Source organism: Micropterus dolomieu, linkage group LG23 (assembly GCF_021292245.1).
Source record: "Micropterus dolomieu isolate WLL.071019.BEF.003 ecotype Adirondacks linkage group LG23, ASM2129224v1, whole genome shotgun sequence".
Classification (NCBI taxonomy): Eukaryota; Metazoa; Chordata; class Actinopteri; order Centrarchiformes; family Centrarchidae; genus Micropterus; species Micropterus dolomieu.
The window spans coordinates 14,038,916-14,063,115 of NC_060172.1; the positions used below are offsets into that span (position 1 = coordinate 14,038,916).

Genomic DNA, 24,200 nt, shown 5'->3' on the forward strand with positions numbered 1-24,200 from the left:
ATCTATGTTAACTTTTAAGGACACCGAGACAATTTTACACGCCTTCATCTCATCACGCCTGGATTATTGCAACAGCCTTTTCACCTGTTTAACCCAAAAATCTATTGATCGACTCCAGACTGTCCAGAACTCAGCTGCCAGGCTTTTAACCAGAACAAAGAAATATGACCACATTACTCCTATTTTAGCTTCATTACACTGGCTCCCAGTATGTTTTAGAATTGACTTTAAAATTCTATTGATCACTTTTAAAGCTCTTCATGGCCTCTCGCCTTGTTATATTTCTGACCTTTTAGTCCCATATGCACCAGCACGTACCTTGAGATCCTCGGGCAGAGGTCTGTTGTCTGTTCCAGAGTCTCGACTGAAAACTAAAGGGGACAGAGCCCCGAGGCTCTGGAACAGCCTGCCCGAGGAAATCAGGTCGGCTGAGTCAGTGAACTCTTTTAAGTCCCTTCTTAAAACATACTTTTATAGGAGAGCTTTTCCCGATCTTATTTGACTTTATTTTATCCCTTTTATTTTATTGTATTTTACTAATTTTATATAAAATTTTCATGCTCTTATCTTTTTTGTATTATTCTTTACACTTGTTAAAGCACTTTGTAACTTGTTTTTGAAAAGTGCTCTACAAATAAGGATTATTATTATAATGCCACATTTCAGTTTTCCTGCTTTTTAGTTTTTTTCAGATCCTAAAAGATATATATATATATATATATATACAATATTTTAGTACTAAACAGTCATGTAGCAAGTGCAGTTAATAGTATTAGTCCAGTAAATGCGCTGTGTGTGTATATTTGTGATTTGCACAGTGTTACACTTAGATGGCTCCATTCAGATTTCGATCAGGTGTCTGTCTCCTTATTTAATGACCCAAGTGTATCCTGTCCCCAGCCAATATTGACCCAGGGTCACACACTGACATACATCATGTCAGTGCCCACGTGCTTTAACTTCGCATTCAGTCACTGGCATACTTCATGCTCTTCTTCCAATTTTATACTTTGTGATAAATTTAATAGTGAGACCACATGGCACACACTCTATACTTTGCTGCAAAGACACTGATTTTATGTCTACTTAAAATACTGGGCTCAATGCAAGTTTAAACTGACAACAAGAAAAAGATTCAGTTTCCAGATTATAACTGTGACTTTAGATTTTGCGCTTGGCCACACAGCTTGGCGACAGGTACTATTTATGGTGCCAAGGGGAACCAGTGAAGAATAATTCTTAATTTGCCGTAAAGGTGAATTGAATTGGATGGCCATTTCAGTGAACATAAATTTCCCTTAATGAGAAGAATGATATTTGGCTAGCTGTGTGTCCTCTGACACGCAGTCTTTTTTCATACTGGATATCCTTCACTCCCGGACAGCTGTTTATCCTCCCCGGTCCACTAGTAATGAGATGGATGCTTAGAAATGTATTAAGCTTGGCTACAGTTCCACTACATCAGCACACTCGTTCTGATTTGTGATTTTCTCTGCCATCCTTTTTTCTCCTTCTTCCTCCATCTTCTCATTTGTCTAAATCTTTCCTTCTTACCCTCGTCTACACGTTATTTGCCTTTCTGACGTCCATACTCTCATTCTAACAGAGGTTGTGCAGCTGAGCCTGGCGGAGGACCAGCAGATCAGCGTCTCCACGGTAACAGTGGGCCTAAGTGCCGTCCTTACCTGTGCTATCCAGGGGACATTGCGCCCGCCAATTATCTGGAAGAGGAACGGCATCATACTAAACTTCTTGGACCTGGAGGACATCAACGTGAGTGCATGTTGTTGTTTCTCCATCAAGGTTGATGCTATAGTTTGTTCCTGTTGGTGATGATGAAGGTATGTGTTTCTCAAACACGTGCTATGCCTAATGAATAACTTAGGTTGGTTGGTTGTTACTGGTTTATAAGCTTGGAGTTTTTTAAGCAAAAAGTATGTATGCGTATATGTAGTGAGGGTTGTCTTAGCCCTTATCTTTCTGGTTATGACAACATCACTGCTTATGTATACTCAATTGATCCCATAATGAATACTATTAAAGCAGTATTAATAGATTTTTGGGCGACAAGGGGCAAAAGAACTCCAAAACAACCCACACACACATACGCAGCCCGGATATATTTAAGCTGTCACGGCTGATGTGTTTGCAAACATAAGAGCAACATTATCATCCCATTGCGATTGTGTTCGTGTTCTCACTTATAACTCTTGATTCGCTCCACTAACTCTTAAAAAAAAGTATTTATTTCGTTCGCTGCTGTAAATGTTCAGCCCTCTTCACCAGCTAGTTGCTAACTTTCTCTCTGCAGTTAAGTGCTATACAGGTAGTGTACAGTCAGAGTTTGTTTGCTGATAACAGCCAATTCCTGCTGCTGGACATGATGGATGATGACAGCGATTGAATCATACAGTAAATTTACTGCAAACCCAAAGCATTGAGCTACTCATTAACTATGAGTGACCCCTTTAACATTACACAAACCACTAAGTTAATATTATTTATACAGAACATATTTATGAATGTAGATCTATGTCGTGATCCTGAGTAGAACCTCTTTTTAAAATGCTTGAAACCCATAAAAGATGGTGTGCATGCTTACCACCCTAAGGTGTGTTTGTTTTCAAAATGTTTCTTTCTAGAAATATAATTGGACCGCTTCATTAATATTTATTAATATTTATATTTATAAGCTACAGCAGCAAGTGGCCACAGTTGGGGGGCTCCTCATATTGATTGAAAACAAGTAGTCTATAAACACCTTTTAGAAATGAGAAAATCACATTGCTGCTTAAGTATTAAGAGCTCTGGGAGTTTTTCCGCTAATTTTAAATTCTGGACACATTGCAGCACATGTGTAGCTGGTGCACTTGTATTTTGAGATTCTGCACCTGCGCAGTTTTTTTGGGCGCACACTGACATCCACACGGGCCTTCACAGAATTCGTCAGATGATGAAATGTACATAGTGCGGACCTACTTGGACGTCAAAACCATCACTTGGCTTTAAGCAAGAGAGGAAATGAGAGAGGAATAGTAGCAAGAAAAAAGTCAAGGATCAAACAATAAGGTTTTACTCCCAAGCCCTCTCCATGAATCAGGAGAATTATAACTTGCTCAGTGCTTTATGAAGTATGTGGCTATGCTACTGTTTAGACTCATCTGCTCAGGTGACAGCACAGCACTGGCCTTGCTTTACCCACCACCGGATCACAATTCACTAATTGCATGTTAATGAGCGGCCTTGTTGGTCTGCTGTGATGATGAGCAGATAAACAATGTCAAGTGTTAAGGTGGAGACTGGAGGAGAGGTGATGGCAACAGAGGTCCCGCAGGCTCTAGACCGTGCATAATGAATTTACACAGAACACAGTGAGAGAGGAGCCCCGTCTGTGTTTGACTTTCTTTTTCAGTCAAATCAAAGATGATGAAAGTAAAAGTCCCTAAATTAATGAAAGAAACAGTACTTTGTAGAATTATCATGTGTTGACTGGATGTCAAATAGGGCTGCAACTAGCGATCATTATTTTGTTGATTAATGGATTAGTCTATAAAATGTTGATCACTATTTCCAAAAGCCCAAGACGACTTCCTCAAATGTTTTGTTTTGTCCACAACCCAAAGATGTTCACTGTCATAGAGGAGTAAAAAAACAGAAAATATTTACATTTTATATTTATTTATTTAATAATTGACAACTAATCACTTATTTGATTAATCATTGCAGCTCTAATGTCAAAGCCAGAAAGAAGAATAAGAGTTGAACGAATGTCAACTTTTTGTGGCCAGTTGGTCAATTTTGCCAGTTGAGCCAGTTTTTGTATTTCAATAGACGTCCTGGCTTAATAAAGGATAAATACAAATGGAGTACAAAATGGGTTCTTGTCTGTTAGAATAGTAGATGTGCAGCAAAATAAGGGGAAGATGACGACACCAGAAAAAAAGAATGACGAAAAATACAGTTACCGTGAAAACAATACGGGACTTGTGTTCTTGTTTTCTTCTATGTCGTTCTTTTTTTTTTTTGTCCAACATTTTTAAGATTGTTAAGGTCAACTTTAAACAATGTAGGTCAATAAAGAGACGAGGGAGGGAAACTTACATACATCCCTCCATTTACTATAGCCGCTTATCATTTAAAGGGTCGTGGGGGGCTAGAGCAGCTGACATTGGGCGAAAGGCGGGGTGCACCCTGGACAAGACGCCAGTCTATCACAGGGCCTTAGTTTTCTGTCAAAGTCCTTTCAACACACCGTTTTCCTCCATTGAACTGTGTTTAATGGAAACAGGCTTGTTTTCAGAAGTTTCATTCGACAATGATTGAAATCTTTCTGCACGTTGGCATATAACCCCTCAGCCCGAGAGCTACATTACAGTCTGTCTCATTTGACTGTTCTCTCCCAGCCGCTCTCTGGTCTTTGTTACCCTTCTGTCTGTCTCTGCCCACCTTCTTCTCCACTCTACTGTTTTCATTACATTTCTTCCTCTCTGTTTTCTGAGTAGAGCTATGTTCTCCAAAAGTAACTGCACTGTGTATGTTGGATAGTTTAGTCCTGCCTCACCAGGTTTGATTGGAAGAGAGCAAAAAGACAAGGGGTACTACAAACAGGTGTAGACAGAACATCAATATAATCAGCTATAGCTGCCTAAACTGTACCCACTGTTGTCCATCATTGTGCATTTGAGAGAGATTGGAAACTGATTCACTCAGAAATGAAATCAATTATGTATATTTCCTATTTAAACAATTACTACACAGCTACTTTCAGTGTAAACATTAAATGAATGTGGCTCTGAAGTTTATTGCATCATTACTATTGTGGATTATGAAAAGGCAGTGATGATTACTATTGGCGAATAGGTCAAAGGACATAAATGTAGTTTTGCTTTCCAGATGTATTGACTTTATTAATTTGAATGTGGCCACTGGCCATCCTCATCTATAATTCTTCCACTGCTCTTTCCAATACAAAAGCATATAATTTAGCCTCAAAAGTTAACGATTCCCATTATGTTAAGATGAGCTCCAATTCACATGAATGTCTTCTTAGTCACTAATGACACTAGCCAAGCAGACTGTAGCTGTATCTTAATCTGGTTGGCTAGTTTGGGACAGTTTCAGTTTGAGAAAATACAACATTAACAAATACATATACAGCAGAACATTATTACTGATTCTGTGTCAATACCCCCTTACTTACAGTTATATTACAGCCAAGCACACCTGCAGAGCAGTTAGCAGCCGCACATTAAACTCCTATAATGACCTTAATATTAAGTCTTATCTTTTACCTGTAAGACTAACATTTCAGTGCCCTTGATGATCATCTGTGACATAAAAATATCAGATTAGCACACAGTCAGATAAATAAAACCCTTATCACCCTTGCCCATGTCCATTGCAGTTTGGTTTGAAACTAATTTAAAGCCTACCAAACAAGTCTGACTATATGAAGTTAGAATCAGGGGCATCTCAATTGACGATCCAAATAAATAACAGACGGTCCTACTGGATTCCCCCTTTTTTCACAGGAACCACAAAGAAACTTTAAACTAAATTTATATGCGGCATAACCTGCCAGACATATTACATACTTACTTTTGAATAATAACATACTTTTTAGCCCAAATGGCCTATTCAGCTTTAATTGCCCTCGCTGGTGTAGTTATATCTCTCACCTTAATTGTATAATCTGAACTTTAAAGTCTGCCTGAACTTCCCCCGTCTTTCTTACGAGAAAATCATTTCACTTCTTCCTGTCACAAGGCGACCCCCTGTCAGGTCACATTAATTTCTGGAGACTTCAGAAGGAAAGCAGCCGTTTGTGGTTTCCATGTCACAACAGAGCTGCATCAGGACATCTGCTCTGCCACTTGGTGGGACAGCAAACTATTTAATGCCTTAATCCGCCCTAAGCTGTGGCTGGAACCCCCTGGTGACTGCCGCATGCTGCACCAACAACAACCGGCTCCATTCATCAACCTAATGGGCTTTATATTTTTAACCCTTGCCATTTATCAGGCTGAGGCAGCGTGATGAGGGGAGAGAGGAGGATCAAATTCCCCAACGCCTGCTTCAGCTCAACAGGGAAACCGTTGATTCATGGTCTCTCTTCCCCTTCACATCACTCTTTTTCTCTCTTGTCTTTTCCCATCATTCCCTGCTGTTGTGTGCCTCCTCTTTCTTCTCCCTGCTCTCTCCAAGCATCCTTATGTATTCTATCAAGCTACCTTCGGTTCTCCCTCACTCCCTGTGGCTCTTTTCTGCCCCCCCCCCATTCTTTATCACTATTCCCTCTCCTCCACCTCCTGTTCTTTCTCTCCCTTCTTTCATCATGTTCTTCCTCCCCCCCCTTTTTCCTATTCTGTTCTTCTTCACCACCATACACGCCTTTTCTTTCTTCACTTAATTTTCCTCTTCCATTTCTTCCTCGTGTTACAGGACTTTGGGGACGATGGCTCCCTGTACATCACCAAGGTGACAACAATCCACATGGGGAACTACAGTTGCCATGCCTACGGCTATGAAGACCTCTATCAGACACATGTGCTGCAGGTGAATGGTCAGTAGTGGCTCATTTCTTACTTACAGTGTGGACAAAATGCTTTAGTTTTCTTTGTGCTACTCTCTGGTTCCCCACTGAGGGGATTTTCTTATTGTCTTCTCTATCAGTGAAGAATAGTTAAAAACTGTCTCCAAGGTGTAGCATGTCTAAAACTAGCTATGAATTTTAATACATTTATGAGAATTAATACCCAATTATGAATTTTAATATTCAGAAACTTTTAACCATAAAAATCTCTCATTTCGGGGCACCACCGGAGTTATTATCCTAGAGTCTCCGGACCTCTAGGTAGCTTTTAATAATTATACAATTATTCACTAGTGATCAGTTAGTTAATTATCGCTCAATTATCTTAAATCAATCAGTCAGTCTCATATCTAAAGGGTCAATTCTCTTGGCAGGGACGTAGAAATAGGCACCACACACACTTCCTTGATTACAGTGAATTTATTAACTAACTAAAGCGATATAAAAGGGTGGTTAAATACATCAGGGCAATAAACAATGGCTAAACAATGAGAATGGAGGTTCGATTGTGGGAAGCATTTGACTCATTCGGCAGAGGAGAACTAATGAAAGTAAGCTATGAGTTTAGGAGTTAAAAAGACAATATTAACATTATGGGACATCCCTGATCACAGAATGTGTTGTTGGTTCTTACTGCTTGTCGGCGGCCTGCTTTGGCCTGTTGCACGGGTCCCACGCTAGCTGTCCGATCCTGGCTTTTTGCTAGGTTCTCAGATTCTCCGGGGTTCTCCGTGTCTGAGTGAAGAAAAACCTCAAGGGTTGGCCGTCCTCCGTCTGGCAATTCGGCTGTTCTTCAGGTGTCCTTCGTTGCCGCTGGCGAGATCACGTAGCTTGGTCTGACCTCAGTGAAGTTGGTTCGACGAAAAAGCTTAAAAGGGAACTTGGTCGTTCTTTAACAAAACAAAAGAAAGAAAGAAAGAAAGAAAGAAAGAAAGAGAGAGAGAAAAGAGAAAATAAAACAAGTAAAGAGGTAAAAATCGATGTCGCAGCACTTCGCGTATGTAGCTTCAAGCGAAACAAAGGCTTTGTTGCGCTGGTCGGAATTCTTAGGGCGTTGCCGGGAAAGGCACGCCGGACGCATGCCGAAGCGTCCAGAGAGCAGAGCGGAAGGCGAGCACGAGGGCGACGTCGTGTGTCGCTCTTTTGTGGTCAGGGGCGTGGTTCCCCCAGGGGGCGTTTCCGGTTTCCCAAGGGACTGCCTTTCTAAACTTTTAATGTCTATAAAAGAAAAGGAAAATCTATTTGCGCGTATTATAATCAAATATTTTCCACAATCAAACCTCACTGGTCAAACAGTCGTACCGTTCTAAGTTAAGCATTTGGTAACAGGAAAACAATTGTCAAATTATTGGTCATGATAAATGAGTGACATTTATACATTAACGGCATTTCCGATGATGGTATGTAATACTTATTTCGTCCACTTGGGGGAGCTCAGGTTACATGAGGAAAGTTTAGATTATTCCAAACAATCTTAGGAACTGGGGAATTTAGTTATTTAGCCTTAAAATCAAGCCGGCAATTAATAAGAGTATAGTATGACATTTCTTTATCATCATTTCTAAAGGAATTGTGTGAGAAAGTATTGTGAACAAGCATTGGTTACACATAAGATGACGGAGTGTCCTTAATCTTGCTGAAAATAAAAACACTGCAAAAGTAACTTATTTAGATTCTTTTCAGCACTAATATCAACAACAGATAGCAACAACATGGTAACATAACTACTCAAATAGAGGCAAATGTAATCAAGTAACTAAAAGATTTAATTAACTAGTTAATGCTTTGAGTCTTTGGAGACTGCAGTCTTTGTTTACACAAAGTTCAGGACGGTCCGTGGTGCTCTGGATTTTGTCACATAGGCGTGAAGGGGTATCCCTTTGATGGGGTAATGAAACACAGAGCAAGGTCAGTTGCCATGGAGGTGTGGGGGGGGGGCAGTTTAGGGTTTCCTGCCCCCCTCTAAAGGGGAGTTCTGATAGGCTGTTCAGGGAAATGCTAATCGCTGGTTAATGTCCCTTTTTGTCAGTTTAACAGTCAAGCACCACGTTATCAGGCTTCAGGAATCAAAGGTGCCAGTTTTACGATCAACTGCTCAGGAATAGCACTTAGAGAGAGTGACCTCCACCCCCATTCTGTTGGGGTCTCTTCAGCCGTCTGTTGAAAGTTGATCTCAACCTTCCTGCTCCTCTCTGGGAGAGGAAAAGAGGAATTTGGAGTAGCTCCAAATTTATTTAATATAATATGCACAAATCCACACTGTTGTCCACTACAAAGGCAATTAAGCCAACATGCTGATTTAAATGTCTGGAAACAAAGCCCACCATAGATACATTAAGTACAGCATTGTCATATGGCAGTGGTTCCCAAACTTTTTTGTCGGGCATACTTCCACAGCCATTTTAGAAGGACTTAAGTGTCCCTCATTGTGCCTTATGCATGAATGATTTCAAGGAATTGTGCTGATATCCATCATGCTGATATCGTGAGACAGCTTTTCACCTCGACAAGAAATATCGTCAAGTTTTAATATTGCAAGCTCTCATCACACCCCTAATGTGGATATATAATTTAGTTTTTTTACAAATATGTTCTATTTTGTCATATTAGCTAAACTACTCCACAATCTTTCCACATACAGTACCCCTTTGTTAACTGCAGAAGTGTTACCATTTAATGCTGTGAAAGGAGTCACAGTGGTTGTCACATGGGCTGCAGTATTAATGCATTGCATGAATGATTTATGTAAACAAGTGAATAAACAAAACGCTGATTAGGGTTTGTGAGACTTAAAGTATCTTTAGGGCTGCAACTAACAATTACTTTAATTGTTGATTCATCTGCCCAATATTTTCTCACATCTGACGATTTGTTGTGTCTAAAATGTCAGAAAAATTGAATGCCTATGATATTTTCCAAGAGCCAAGTTGATGTCTTTAAATGTCATGTTTTGTCTGACCAGCACTCCAAAAAAACATCAACAAAGATATCAAGTTAACTGTCATGCGTGAACTACTGGTCGGACTCAGTCTCTTCAGTCACCTACTCCTTCAGTTCCGCAACAAGGGCCGCAACGGGAAGTCATTCCTGCACACTGCAATTAAAATATACAGTGGCTCCCCTCTGGCCAGGGAGAGGAGACTTATTTCTCCTGAATGACAATTGCACAATGCACATCCTTCTACAGTCATTTGCCCAGATATAGTCAAGGGGACATCTATGTCTTTTTACTTCTACTACATTCTACTAGTACATATTTGTAAATTTGTTAATTGTATTTTAATTCTTTATATTTTTTTATGTTTGTTTTTGGTTTTTTTGTAAAAGTCGTGTACCTACCTAGCTATCCACACTGCTCAAAACAATTAAGGGGACTCTTGATCATCACATTATAACATCAAGTCAGGTAAACTTCAGGAATATTTATCGTCCAGTTAGGAAACATAAGTGATTGTGAATCAGTGTCACTTGTTTTGCTGCAAATGAAAGTAACAACAGATGCACTGGAGAGGCATCAACAAGACAACCCTCAAAGGGAATGGTTTTGCAGGCGGTGGCCACAGACAATTGCTCTTTCCCTATCCTTCCTGACTGATAGTTCTGTAGTTTTGCATTTTGCTAGTGTCCTTGTCACTGTTGGTAGCATGAGGTGGTACCTGCAGCACAACCTGAAGAGCATAGAGGAGGTACTAGGAGACAGGCCGTTATACGAGAAAAGCTGGAGATCAATCCAGCAGCAACACCGGTATCTGCTCCTTTGTGCGAGGAAGAACAGGAGGAGCACTGTCCGAGCCATACAAAATAACATCCAGTGGGCTACTGGTGCATGTTTCTGACTACACTGTCAGAAACAGACTCCTTTAGGGTGGCATGAGAGCTTGACGTCCTCTAGTGGGATCTGTGCTCACAGCCCAGCACCATGAAGCTTGATTGGCATTTACCAGAATTGGTAGGACCACCATTGGTGCCCTGTTCTCTTCACAGATGAGAGCAGGTCTACACTGAGCACGTGTCAGACATACAAGAGTCTAGAGACACCGTGGTGAACATTATGCTGCCTGCAACATCACCAGCATGATCGGTTTGGCTGTGGGTCAGTGATGGTCTGGGAAGGCATATCCTTAGAGGGTACATACAGACATCCACGGTACCCTGACTGCTGTTAGGTACCAGGGTGAAATCCAGAGCAGTTGTCAGACCTTACGCTGGACACCATCTGCTGCCTCATCAGGATCACGTGGGGGCCATACACACTACTAGTGACTGAATGAGTTGCCGTGATGAATGTCACGCAAGTTGGGTCAGCCTTCTTTGGTTATGTGATTTTGTTCTCAACAGATTATACAATGTACAGTAAAGATTTTGAACTTTATACTGTTTTGTTCATAGATATCTGATGTGTGATTTGAGTGGTACCTTAAATTTTTTTAGCCGTGTATCTAATTATCTATTTATATATGACAAAGGAAAGCATCAAATCTTCACATTTGAAAAGTTTAAACCATTGAACATTTAGCGTTTTTTCCTGAAAAATGACTGAAACAATAATTCAAATCAAAATATATCAATAGTTTCTCCATATTATGTAGATTTCCTGTATAATTAAGCTGTGCTTTAGTGTAGAAGGTCTTGTTTGTCAAAACAATTAGTTTCCCTACAGATGAAAAGTATCCATAAAGCTGTTACCATAGACTGTATATAAAAATGGATGTAGCGTTCGTGACATCACCCGTTGGTTTCTGAAGAGGCGTTTTGAAGCTCAAAATCAGCGGAGCTGGCCGGCTGCGTGTCACTCCCGGATAACCAAAAATGGGAAAGAGGCGAGCCGTAGGTGGAGCTGAGGTGACATGTTGCAGAAACCACTCATACCTAGTTCGAAGTTACCAAGTTAGCTCAGGCTAAGGAGCTAATGCTACTTTGCGATGCTGTACAGTGGAGGTTGGAACCTGCGGCCATGTTGTTACCAGTTTACCGACATTACCAGCTCACAGTCAAGGTAAGACACCAGTGAATATTAAAATAACTCACATATCTGTTATTGACATAATACTTCACAAGGTTTTAAATGCTTTTTAATATATATAGTAACATTATTTTGCAACACTAACGTTAGATTTTGTTGAGACCAACGTTAACAGTTAACTAAGTTATTAATTACCTTAAGTTTACTTAATGTTACAGCTCAAACGAACAATTTCAAGCAAATCAATTAACCCTTTTAACTTTACATACCGTTGGTTACGAGCGGTTACGAGTCGTTTATTTGGACGTCACCTCAGTATGTTAACTTACTAGTAATAAACGTAATAAGCTAGCGGTAGAGTCCTCAGTTACATGATGGAAGCTGTATATCTTGTAAAAGCCATGGCTGCTATCACGTTAATTAATTCCCCACACCGCTATTTTGAGTAACGTTGCTGCTGTTGGCAGGGCTGTATGGGATTATTGTGTGGAATAGGACACTTGAGAGAGAAAGGTACTTTTTATATTTGTCACAAGATTCTTGTTGAGGTTCTGATGCCTCCAGATCTGGTACTCAAAGCTTAAACTTTGAGTCTAAAATAACGTTGCTAGTCTTGGCTACTGGACATTTGACAGCTGATATAAAATTGTCTGTCTTAAAAGGACAACACAAAAACATTTAAAGACTGTCTCCCTTGTTCCATTTTCTCCCACATATGTGACATAATAGTGCTGTCAACATTAAAACACTGAGGCATCTTTCAGAGGAGCATCTAAAAAAATTTGAATACTGAGGAAAAGTTCATTGTGAGCATCAGAACCAGACAGAGATTAAAGGCTTCAGAAACCTTTGCAAGTGTTTTGAGTTAATTATTTGATTAGAGAGCTCTTCTCCAGTGGACATTTCTGTATAATTTATAATACAGAAATGTATGTATTCTAAAAATTTAATACATTTTGAGATAGTGGAGTTTTTATTTCCATGAGCTGTAAACCGTAATGACCAAGATGAAAACAAAAAGGGCTTGAAAGGCTTCGCTTTGTGTAATGAATCTAGAATATATCAAAGATTCACTTTTTGAATTAACACAATATTCTATTTATTAAAGAATCATCTGTATTTACTTTATATTTTTTATCACCTGATGAATGTATTACACATTTTCCTCCCAGAGTCACACTGTGGATCAGATGTCCCACCTGGTGCCAGAGAGCTGCAGAGACCTGGAAGCCTTGTTATTGTCGTGGAAGTCTATCTGTTGTCGTGGACTGACGTGGAAAGGCGTTCTCTCCTTCTGTTTACTTTGACTTTTAAATATTGTCCATATTTGTATCATAGATCCATTTAAAAAAAATATATGGTTTATGGTTCACTTGTAAAATATATATATATATATATATATATATATTTTAGCACTCCCTGTCTTTACTACTTACTGAAAAGCTAATCGTATACCACAGATAAAACATGAAACATTAAAACTGAACTCTTGCTTGATAACATCAGTCTAGTATAAGTTAAAAAGTGAAAATACTCCCAACATGTTTCACATGAAATGTTGAAAAGTAATTATGTAGTGTATTTCTATGTGTGCAGGAGTATTTTATCTAACTTATACTTTAATATAAATAAGGAGCCATACACCCAGTAACCACAGACTGTATAACAGAGCCTGAAGTTTGTGAAGAGTGCCTTGTTTGCTGCTCTGATAATAGTCTAGTTTAAACACCGAACAATGTGGGCACATCCAAACCATCCTGTGGGTTAAGTGCTGAAACAAAAAATTGATCTGCACAGAGTAATTATGAATCTCACTAGGTGGTTTTTATTGTGACCTTGCAAACTCTGAGGTCTCAGAGCTGACTGAATGCACATGTAGCAAATAGGTGAGTCTATACAATGTAAGCCACACGAACTTCTCAGAGGTGGCAATAAATGACACCTACTACAGGGCTTCAAAACTATTCAGTGTGCACATAATTCTGTTTTTCACTACAGAGTAACTTCTCAGTCAGTGTCACATTTGTCTCTTAAAGAAATGTCAAAATAAAACAGTATATAACATCAACCTTTCATTTTTTACTTTCTACTAACATATGTAAAATGTTAGCCTATAAATAACATCTTAATATTTTTATTTACAGCTATTAACTACACTGCTCAAAAAAATAAAGGGAACACTAAAATAACATATCCTAGATCTGAATGAATGAAATAATCTCATTAAATACTCCTTTCTGTACATAGTTGAATGTGCTGACAACAAAATCACACAAAAGTTATCAATGGAAATTCAATCTATCAACCCATGGCGGTCTGGATTTGGAGTCACACTCAAAACACGAAGTGGAAAACCACACTATAGGCCGATCCAACTTTGATGTTATGTCCTTAAAACAAGTCAAAATGAGGCTCAGTAGTGTGTGTGGCCTCCACGTGCCTGTATGACCTCCCTACAACGCCTGGGCATGCTCCTGATGAGGTGGCGGATGGTCTCCTGAGGGATCTCCTCCCAGACCTGGACTAAAGCATCCGCCAACTACTGGACAGTCTGTGGTGCAACGTGGCGTTGGTGGATGGAGCGAGACATGATGTTCCAGATGTGCTCAACTGGATTCAGGTCTGGGGAACGGGCGGGCTAGTCCATAGCATCAATGCCTTCCTCTTGCAGGAACTGCTGACACACTCCAGCCACATGAGGTCTAGCATTGTCTTGCATTAGGAGGAACCTAGGGCCAACCGCACCAGCATATGGTCTCAAGGGGTCTGAGGATCTCATCTCGGTACCTAATGGCAGTCAGGCTACTACCTCTGGCGAGCACATGGAGGGCTGTGCGGCCCCCCAAAGAAATGCCACCCCACACCATTACTGACCCACCGTCAAACCGGTCATGCTGGAGGATGTTGCAGGCAGCAGAACGTTCTCCACAGCGTCTCCAGACTGTGTGAACCTGCTTTCATCTGTGAAGAGCACAGGGCGCCAGTGGCGAATTTGCCAATCTTTCTCTGGCAAATGCCAAACGTCCTGCACGGTGTTGGGCTGTAAACCCCTGGAGGTCATTTTGCAGGGCTCTGGCAGTGCTCCTCTTTGCACAAAGGCGGAGGTAGCGGTCCTGCTGCCGGGTTGTTGCCCTCCTACGGCCTCCTCCACGTCTCCTGATGTACTGGCCTGTCTCCTGTTAGCCCCTCCATGCTCTGGACACTACGCTGACAGACACAGCAAACCTTCTTGCCACAGCTCGCATTGATGTGCCATCCTGGATGAGCTGCACTACCTGAGCCACTTGTGTGGGTTGTAGACTCCCTCTTATGCTAGAGTGAAAGCACCGCCAGCATTCAAAAGTGACCAAAACATCAGCCAGGAAGCATAGGAACTGAGAAGTGGTCTGTGGTCACCACCTGCAGAACCACTCCTTTATTGGGGGTGTCTTGCTAATTGCCTATAATTTCCACCTGTTGTCTATTCCATTTGCACAACAGCATGTGAAACTGATTGTCAGTGTTCCTAAGTGGACAGTTTGATTTCACAGGAGTGTGATTGACTTGGAGTTACATTGTGTTGTTTAAGTGTTCCCTTTATTTTTTTGAGCAGTGTATAATATATTAAGTTTAGATCACACTATTTAAAATTAAAATACGAAACTGATGAAGAATGATTTTATTATGTATAATTAGTTTGATACACTTTATAACAAAGTATTCCTAATACAAAAGCAATAGTTTAATAAATTAAGCTCTTGTCTTGCATTCATGAAAACATCAATATTAAAAGGTTACAAATGTAAAAGTAGTTTTGTAGGACTTGAAATGTGTTGAGTTATTATAATGACAGAATCTGTTGATAAGAACCCAGTGTCATAATTTCATGTCAGTAGTGTTCAGGTGTTGTGAGTAAAAAGAAAAGCAGGAGCTGGAAGCTGGAGCTGTTCTCTCCTGAAGAGCTGGACACAGCTAATCACATCTGGAGGGTTCTGAAATCAGCTCCTCTGGCACCTGTAAAGACAACAATGGGTAGACAGTTAAGCAGCTTCTTCCAAAGAGCCATAAAGCTACTGAACTCTGTCATCGCCTCAGCATGATAACCTCTCTGGCATGTGACAGTAATTAGGGCTGGCAATGTGAAATACACTTTTTCCTAATATGTGCAATATACGGTTTGCTGCTGGACACTGTGCAATAATAACTACTCAAGTCAGATGTTATTGAACGTTTATTATAAGGATCTTATTTTATATTTCTTATTGAACTGTACTACCTTTTTTGGCAAATTCTAATCCACCAAACAAACTCAGAGGTGGCTCTCACACACCTAATTTCTCACTTTAACTAAACCATTGCCCTAGTTACAGCCCAGCTACCTGTCTGCAGGCATAACGCGCATTATATGATGACAAAAAAGGTGGATGTAAATCTCTGCAGGTAGCCTACAACAGCTGTTCTGCAGAATTATGCATCCACCTCTTAAGCTTCCAGAAACGTCGCTGATCAAACGCAGTTATCACCTCAGATTGTTTGCTGAATCTCACGGAATACAACATCTTCTAAGTGTATTAACTTATTGATGACTCTGAACTGCCTTTAATATGTACTTAGAATCAATCATCCCCACAGATGAACCCCACAAAGAATAGTATAACGTTACCGTTTTTAAATAGTAACGTTACACTTGGAGGTGCACGGCTTTTCGCGGGAGAGACCGCTAGCTCAAATAGTGGCATCGGTGCTCCTCGGTGTGACAGCAAGCTGAACTTACCAAAGCACTGTTGTGCTCATATTAATTATCTGCATAAAGGTCTTCCTCTCCCCTGCCTTTTAGAATTGAGTTATTTCTAGGCAGCTCCAAAGGAAATCCAGGGAGGAAGAATTTGAAAAATCCCCCCTACCTGTAACAAATACATTTTCTTATTTCTGTGCTTTTGTCTCAGTGTGGCAAAGGAGGGGGAAAATTTATTCAATTAAGTCTCTTTCAATTATGAGAGACAATGGGTGTGATTGCTTTGTTTTTCTGAGATGCTAATTGAAAAGAAAAGCGGCTGCATTTTAGACCTTGAACTAAAGAGGGAGAGAGGATGATGGGAAGGGAGTCATGGAGACAGACTAAGGTCCTGAAGGGCAATTATCAAATATTTGTGTGGGGGAATCAAGGCATTTCAAGCATGATGGCACAAGATGAGATAAGGTGGAATGGAAGGGAGCCAAGTGCCACATTAAACTAAGTGGACGGTTTGCATCGTGTTGTATTAAAGCAATAACACCCACGCTATTTTTTTTTTCTGTGACAAGAGGAATGATAGCGCTTCAGCATTGATGAAGTAACCATAGTTGCAGTCTAGTACTCTTTCTATGGTATTATAGTACCCAAGAGCATGGTATAAATGCTCATGAAGAATGTTTCTGGAATGTCAAGTACATAATGTATAAAATGGAAGAAAGGAAGAGTCGCTGTACCAAAGTACAATTTTGGTAGAAAAACAGACCAAACGATTATATAGAGATAGACGTGGAGACACAGACCACAGGACTTTCAGACAGCCCTATGTGTGAGTAGAAGTACTCGTGCTTGTGGGAAGAGATGATGGGTATTTAATTTGTGTGTGTGAGGTAGTGGGAGATATGTAGTATCTGTAAACCAGGCTCAAAAGAAGAAAAAACAAAAATGAAGTTGTTATTAAGTAAAAGTCCTACATTCTAAATTCTACTTAAGTAAAAGTATATAAGTATAAGCGGAATGTACATAAAGTATCGAAAGACACACAGAGTATTGATTGTGCAGTAAAATGTCTCATCACTGATGTGAAGGAACATTTTTTTCTGATCTTTTGTGTGAAATATTGGAACATTTTAACTCTTTGAGTCTCAAACAGTTATGAAACCATCTGAGGACATTGTGGACATGTGTCTTTTATGGAACGGTTAACAAATCACAGACATCTTAAACATGAAAAGAAACTCCAATTGCTTTTTGTAAGGGGTCACAAACAGGTCTTCAACAATGCATTATATTATAGAAATTCTTATAATATCATAAAAACCTTTTTTTTATTTTTTTTTACATAAAATCTTAATATAAAGTCACCAATATCTCTAGCTGTGAGATGAATGTAAATGTGTAGTGGAGTAGAAAAGTCAGTTGCTCCAGGATTCCGCGGTCTAAAATGCCTGTTTTCGCGGCTGCTTTTCTAAAGAATTGTGTTGAAAGTTGCAGTGATTTGGGCGTTTTTTGAGATGAAATTGTGGGATTATGTGAAAACTGCATGGTAGATGTTTTGTTTTTTTTAAACTTTAAAATTATAGTTAAATCTTTAAACAGTCCCTCCAGGATTTCACGGACCTAACCCTAACCCGGCACATTTTGCAAAACAATCCTTTTTTTTTTTTTTCAGCAAATTTGAGACGTTGGTATCACACATGTTTGCTGCGACTTGTAAACAAGGAAGTGACAAGCTGGAAAACAGAGATAAGTTAAATTTGCAGAAAAGTTCTGTGCTTGGTCAAAATTGCATGAATTCACAGGGATTTGCTGAATTTGTGTTAGTAGTTGTGATCGCGAACTTGTGAAATCCTGGAAGTACAGTATGTCCCCGTGAAATTTAGTGGAGTAGAAGTATAAAATAGGATAAAACAGAAACATTTTAAGTGAAGTACAAGTACCTTTAAAGTTTTTATTCAAGTACACTGTGTGAGTAAATAAACTTAGTTACAGTGCACAGTACTGATAACAATTAAAATATGTAATAAACTTTAGATTAATAATAGGGTGAAAGAGAAATTATGGGGGGAAAAAACACCAATAAAGCACAAGCAAGCAACAAGCAAGCAACAGATGCAATATTAATATTGCATTAGGGTTAAGCAGCAAGGTTGTAAGTTGATAAAGAGAGAGGTAAGGATTTGACAGCGGCCTCAAGGTTGAGAGGGTGACCAGCATCTTAACCAGAAAATGACATCTTACCTGTTCTCCACTGATTCCTCCTCATTCATTTGCAGTCTTCTCCCCGGAGGAGGAGGTAAGTGGCAGATACTTCCAACATCTATTTCATGCAGGAGTCGAGCTGAAATAAAGCAGCCCCAGAGCTCTTGGATTCTTGTTATGTGTGAATATATTCCATGCTGGGGTGAAACAAATTCCACTCTGCCCACTGCGCGTGTGGGTGTTTGTGCTATATTCCCCCAGGAGTTACAGTCTACCATGAAATAGTGTGTAATTATGTTTTCACTCGCCCCCTCTCCTCTCTCCCTGTTTGTGTCTTGGGCTTTGTTTGTGTTGGTGCGTCTAGTCCCTCCAGTGATCCTGGTCTATCCAGAGACGCAGGCCCAGGAGCCTGGTGTATCTGCCAGCCTCCACTGCCACGCCGACGGCATCCCAAATCCCAAACTGCTCTGGTTGAAGAATGGCATGGACCTGCAGCCCAGATCCTCCAAACAGCTGTCTCTCATAGGTGAGGAGTGTTCAAGTGCTGTCAGCATATTATAAGTTTTGGTGCAGTGTTTTTGAATTGCACAGTGTTGCATACCAGCAGCAACACTGCAAAAATCAAAGAAAAAAAGAAAAAAGACTATGCATGTGGACAGTAAAAACAAAGCTTGACAATCACTCTGATGTTCTATCAAACTAACTCCTTTTTTATTGAAAATTCAGCTGTGCCACTTGTCTGCTGTAATATTTTGTTGTCTTCAATTTATCTGCATTCTATACCAAGGTGATGAAACCAAGATTGCGGTCACCCTCTTCTAATGTCTTCATTTTGCTCCTCTGACAAAATAAAGAGATGTATTTTTTAGAAGTGAATGAAAAGGGAGATTAAGAGAGAAAATAAAATGAAAGATATGTGTTAGGAGAAGGTAGCTACTTATCCAGGCTAGAAGAGTGCTCTTAAAGACACACTCTCAACATCAGAGAGAAGGAGCACAATGGAGCACGGCTTTTCTTTTTATGGCCTAGTTCTCATTAAGGGAGAGTTTATTGGCTGTGCGTGGGTCATTACCTGTGGTAATAGCCTGTTATCAACCCTCAGACACTCAAACATGGGAGGTTCTGCAAGGTTCACCAACACATAAACACTGCAGTGGCTACGGTTTCAGATTTGCCAACTAATGTGGGAAATGGCAAGGGCAGGAGTCCTACCTACAGTTATAATTTATGCTTTTTCTCCCTATTAAAAACAATTATGAAAGTGAAAAGAATAGAGCGGAAAGGTAGATTCACCATTTATATCTAGCCACTCTTAAAAAATAAAAAAAGATCATAGCACAGATGGAGAGGTTTGCTATTTCATTTCCACATATCACATATAATGTCAGTAGTGTAATAAAGACCCAGAAAAAGTGTTGCCCTCAGTACTCATAGTTGGCTGCTGTACAATCTGAACCACACACTGACAGTTGATAGTGAGTAGTATTGATTGTAAGCCACAGTTGAACAGTAAAGAGATAAACTGCTTCATGTGAATGAAACCGTGTTGTGGAGCTGTCCACGGTGCTGAAACCACTCGAGGCTGTTGTAGATCTTTGCCAGATGTTCCCTGTTGTTTAGTTTGTTATGGAGAGATATTTTAAGGCAGCTACAGGGATACCTTGACGTGTGCGATTTATAAATCTTTACCCGGATGCATTGGGGGGGAAAGGCTCAACACCTTTGTTTTCCCAGGCCAGTTTCAAAAAAATAAGTCCATCTTCACTAAAATCACATCCCTCATTAATCTAGAGGTAAATGTCTTTGACTTGTTTCGTAGCAATTATAAAGCCACAGAGGAAATCATCTTAAGTGTCATGAAGGCAGCTGACATACATCAAAGTATGAGCCTGGAAGGATTATCATGACCACGGAGCCCAGTGTGCTGTGTGTTGTCTCTCCCAGCACAAAGTACTATGCACACAATAGCACAGGGTCAAGTAACCTACAACCTAACCTGTATAATATTGCAAATTTGTTGATTATTTTGGTATATTATATTGCTGACGTCAGAAGCGTCAGAAAATGTGGTGGCGATAGCAGAGGCCCAAGAGTCAAATCACTGTCTGATCTTGTCTGCATTGTATCCAAGCTGTTTTTTCTTTTTTAACTGCACCTCTGCCGGCCGATATTTTTTTTTAAAGTTGAAGTGCTGGTTTACACATGATTCAGCGTTCTTTTCCACTCAAGAGATTTCATTGGCTAAAGTTTCTATACTACAGCAAACACAACGCTGACATATTACCACTTTTTAAGTTGATCTGGCTAAACGTGTTAGCAAACAGTAGCCTATTTATACACACCAGCAGATGTGAAGGAACATTTGCATTGATTTGGAGTTATGTTCAGACCACCTGATGACTGTAAGTCCAATATTCAACTAACTCCTCAGGCATATATATGGCTATTTACTGTAGCTGCTAAATTTTGCTGAAAACAGCTTCCTGCTTTGGCCAGATAATATAATTTATACCTGCTTTAAGGCCTGGAGGTTTTTATTTAACAAAACCACTCAAAATCCCTGTCATCATGAACTGCTACAAGCTTGCAAAGTAACATAAAGGCTAATTTAATGAGTGGTTGAATCTTTTTTTTTTTTTTTTTTCAATAGGAATTGATCAGAACATAATTATGAATTAGAAGTAATTTAAGTGGTGTCTATGAAGGCCTGCTTCAAGGCAGTTTTCACTTCAAAGCATTACACACTTTTCCCCTGATTAAAGAGAATTATTATCAGAAAGGCATTTCACTAATGTGAAAAGCTTTGCGTCAACTTCTTTTTAAAACTCGGTAGGCATGAATTAGAAGGTAGAGATCATTTTTAACATAAAAACGAGAACGACTTTTTTTTTGTCTGTGCTTTTATTGCTTTTTGGTAAATATTTGGTCCTGCAGGAAGACAAACACTCACAGTATACTAGTTTTTAAGTTTTAACAGGTACATGTCAGAAGACAATGATGTAGACACACAGAGGGATAGTGTGAATGTTAGATGTAGAAGTTCCTAGATGCTATAGATGCTTCGAAACATGCACCTAAAGGGATGAAAACTGAAGGCGTCTTTCATGTTCTTATGCAACATGGCCTGTAAGTGCACCGCTGTGACATTCACTCCCCCCATGCCGTAAAGTGCGTAGAGTTGTGTTCTGTGTAGTGCTACATACAGTACAGGAAGGATCAGGGTGCAGCTGTACATCACAGACTTTGATGCTACAGCAAACATCAGACAGTCTGCCCCTGATGATGACCTCTGCGACATAATATGGCCAACATCTGAAAGACAAAAAGGGTACAGAAGAATAGTACAATGTAAGAAAAGCAGTTATATAATTTTTTACTGAGCAGCTGTGTGAATTTACTGAAAGTTGGAAACTTATCAAGGTTGTTACTTGTGTGTCTTATAATTCAAACACAATAAATTTGAGCAGTTTTCTGTTGTTTTCTTGTTGTTTCCAATAATATTAACGGCTGATGAGTTACCGTATTCCCAAGGTATGGCTTTGCTTTTATCACATTTCAAAGATATTAGTTGGAGTCTGATTAAGTACATATAGTGACAACATTTCAGATTACTCATTTTTTGGGTTGGTAAAAAACAATCTGATCTGCACATCAAGCCTTGTGTCTTTCCAGTTGTTCTTACCTTTCTCAGATGTATCAACTTATTCCTCAGTCTTTTTGGGAAGCATTTCTGGTCCATCCTTATTTATTTGACCTCCATTTATTTCGCTTGATTTTGCTCTAAACATTATTTTTGGTTTCTGAGCATGAGTGAGTGCTGAATGTGAGATCACGGCATCTGTATGGATATACAGACACATTCTGACTTCATGTCTGTAGTTTGTCAGACTATACTCCCACATAAGGAATCAACGCCTCGAGATCCAGCATCAAATCTGCTTAGTGAATTTAAATGTTTGAGAACTAAACATCAAAAGAGTAAAATTCAAATAACTACAAATCTACATCCTGTATGTATTTCTTTCTTTCTTTCTTTTTACGTCTCTTATGAAAAAGTTAAATATAATTTTCTAGTCCAGATATTTGGTCGGCCTCTAAGTTTGATAATTAGTTTGAAGAGGTCTTCAAGAAACCACACCATAGTTGTTGTGAAATCTTGTATTATGAATGCATTTTTTTTCACTGCATAAGACTGCCAGCTAACAGTCTCAAACGTGTATGTAATGTACTCCAACAACAAACTCTTACAGTAACATGTTTTCCTTTTTGTTTTCGTCTCTTCTTGTAGCGAATGGTAGTGAGCTCTTTATTGGCAGCGTCCGGTACGAGGACACTGGAGCCTATACCTGCATCGCCAAGAACGAGGTGGGAGTGGATGAGGATATCTCCTCTCTGTTTGTTGAAGATTCGGCCAAGAAGACCCGTAAGTCATACAGCATCAACTTTCACGTTTTACTGTGGAAAGTAAAAACATTTAACAGTAAATTCACAAAAACATGTAAAGCTCATCTCTGTCAAAGATAATTCCAATTGTTGGCGTAAATCTTAATGGCATGGCTGCCTCTTAAATACTATTTTTACAACATTACTGTATACTATACTACAATTATGTCTAAGTGATTAAAGTTACACAAAGAAGCTAAATATTACGTTTTTCTGACAATATGATTGCCTCTGTTTTGCTGTCTTTTAGTTTCAGTATTATTGTACATCACTGCTCAGATGCACAGAGTGGTAGCTATTTTACAACTTTATGAAAGCAGCATGTCAACTGCTTAACAGCAGGAGCTTCAGTCCTCTGTTCGTGTCTACACAAGATGCATTTAGGCACAGTATTGATTACCCGCATTTGGAAGCACTTGTCCAATGTTAACTGTAGTTAAGCATATGAAACGGAAGAGAATCAACTTGAAGCATAAAAATATGCTTCAGGTTGTGGTTACACTTTTATTGCAAGTGAAAACACAAGCAGTTACACAGCCTGTGTAGACAGCTTTACTGATTAAAATAAAAACGTATCTGTTTAAACATTGTGTAGTCTGATCCTGACAGAAGAGAGATACAGTACATGTAGCGTATCTGACTCCCATACGCACAAATAAAAATATCATGTTCTTGAAGATTTATTCAAATTTTGATTGCGTATAAGAAAACACAGCAAAGGTCAGACACAAGTGCAATCACCGAAGAACATCTGAAAACGAGATGTTTTAGGAATTTTATATCCTTTATGTGGTGCGAATAAAAAACACAATTTACCAGGACAATCAGGATGTCTATCTGCAAAAGGATCAGTGGATATTCTGACTGTGGGCATTATAAGAGGATTTAAACAATTAAATTGCATATTTAATGTTTCTTTGATAGTTGGTCTTTCATTAGATTGCATCATTTTGACAAGTTAACCATCGCTACCTAGAAAGAGCTTATCGGGCCAGTTGAAATTAAACAGAATAATCGATGACTTGTCATCTTGTCTTCTTGTCTTCAAGAGTGATGTCTTGATTTAGGAGGAAATATGGTCCTGTCAGCAGCCATGAGGAACATTTTGTAGCTGTCAAATATGTTTTGTCTTGGCATGGCATGAAGGAAATCACCACCTCTGTTTCTCGGAAGATCTCTGTTTTTTAAAGTTGATTTAATGTTTTCCCTCCTCTTTTTCCCCTTTTCCTTTCTATTGCTCGACGGCTAACTCTGCAGTTGCAAACATTCTTTGGAGAGAAGAAGGTAAT

At 39.5% G+C, this 24,200-nt stretch overlaps 1 protein-coding gene across 2 annotated transcripts in view; it reads left to right on the forward strand.

Annotated features, from left to right (window-relative positions):
• fstl4 (follistatin-like 4) overlaps positions 1-24,200 on the forward strand; it is a 247,835-nt gene that overhangs the window by 201,988 nt on the left and 21,647 nt on the right. For both annotated transcript variants that reach the window (XM_046038829.1, XM_046038830.1), the window contains 5 exons: positions 1,607-1,773; positions 6,442-6,562; positions 18,833-18,994; positions 22,757-22,891; positions 24,169-24,195. In XM_046038829.1, the coding sequence (XP_045894785.1) occupies positions 1,607-1,773; positions 6,442-6,562; positions 18,833-18,994; positions 22,757-22,891; positions 24,169-24,195 (612 nt within the window). The remainder of the gene's footprint in view (positions 1-1,606; positions 1,774-6,441; positions 6,563-18,832; positions 18,995-22,756; positions 22,892-24,168; positions 24,196-24,200) is intronic.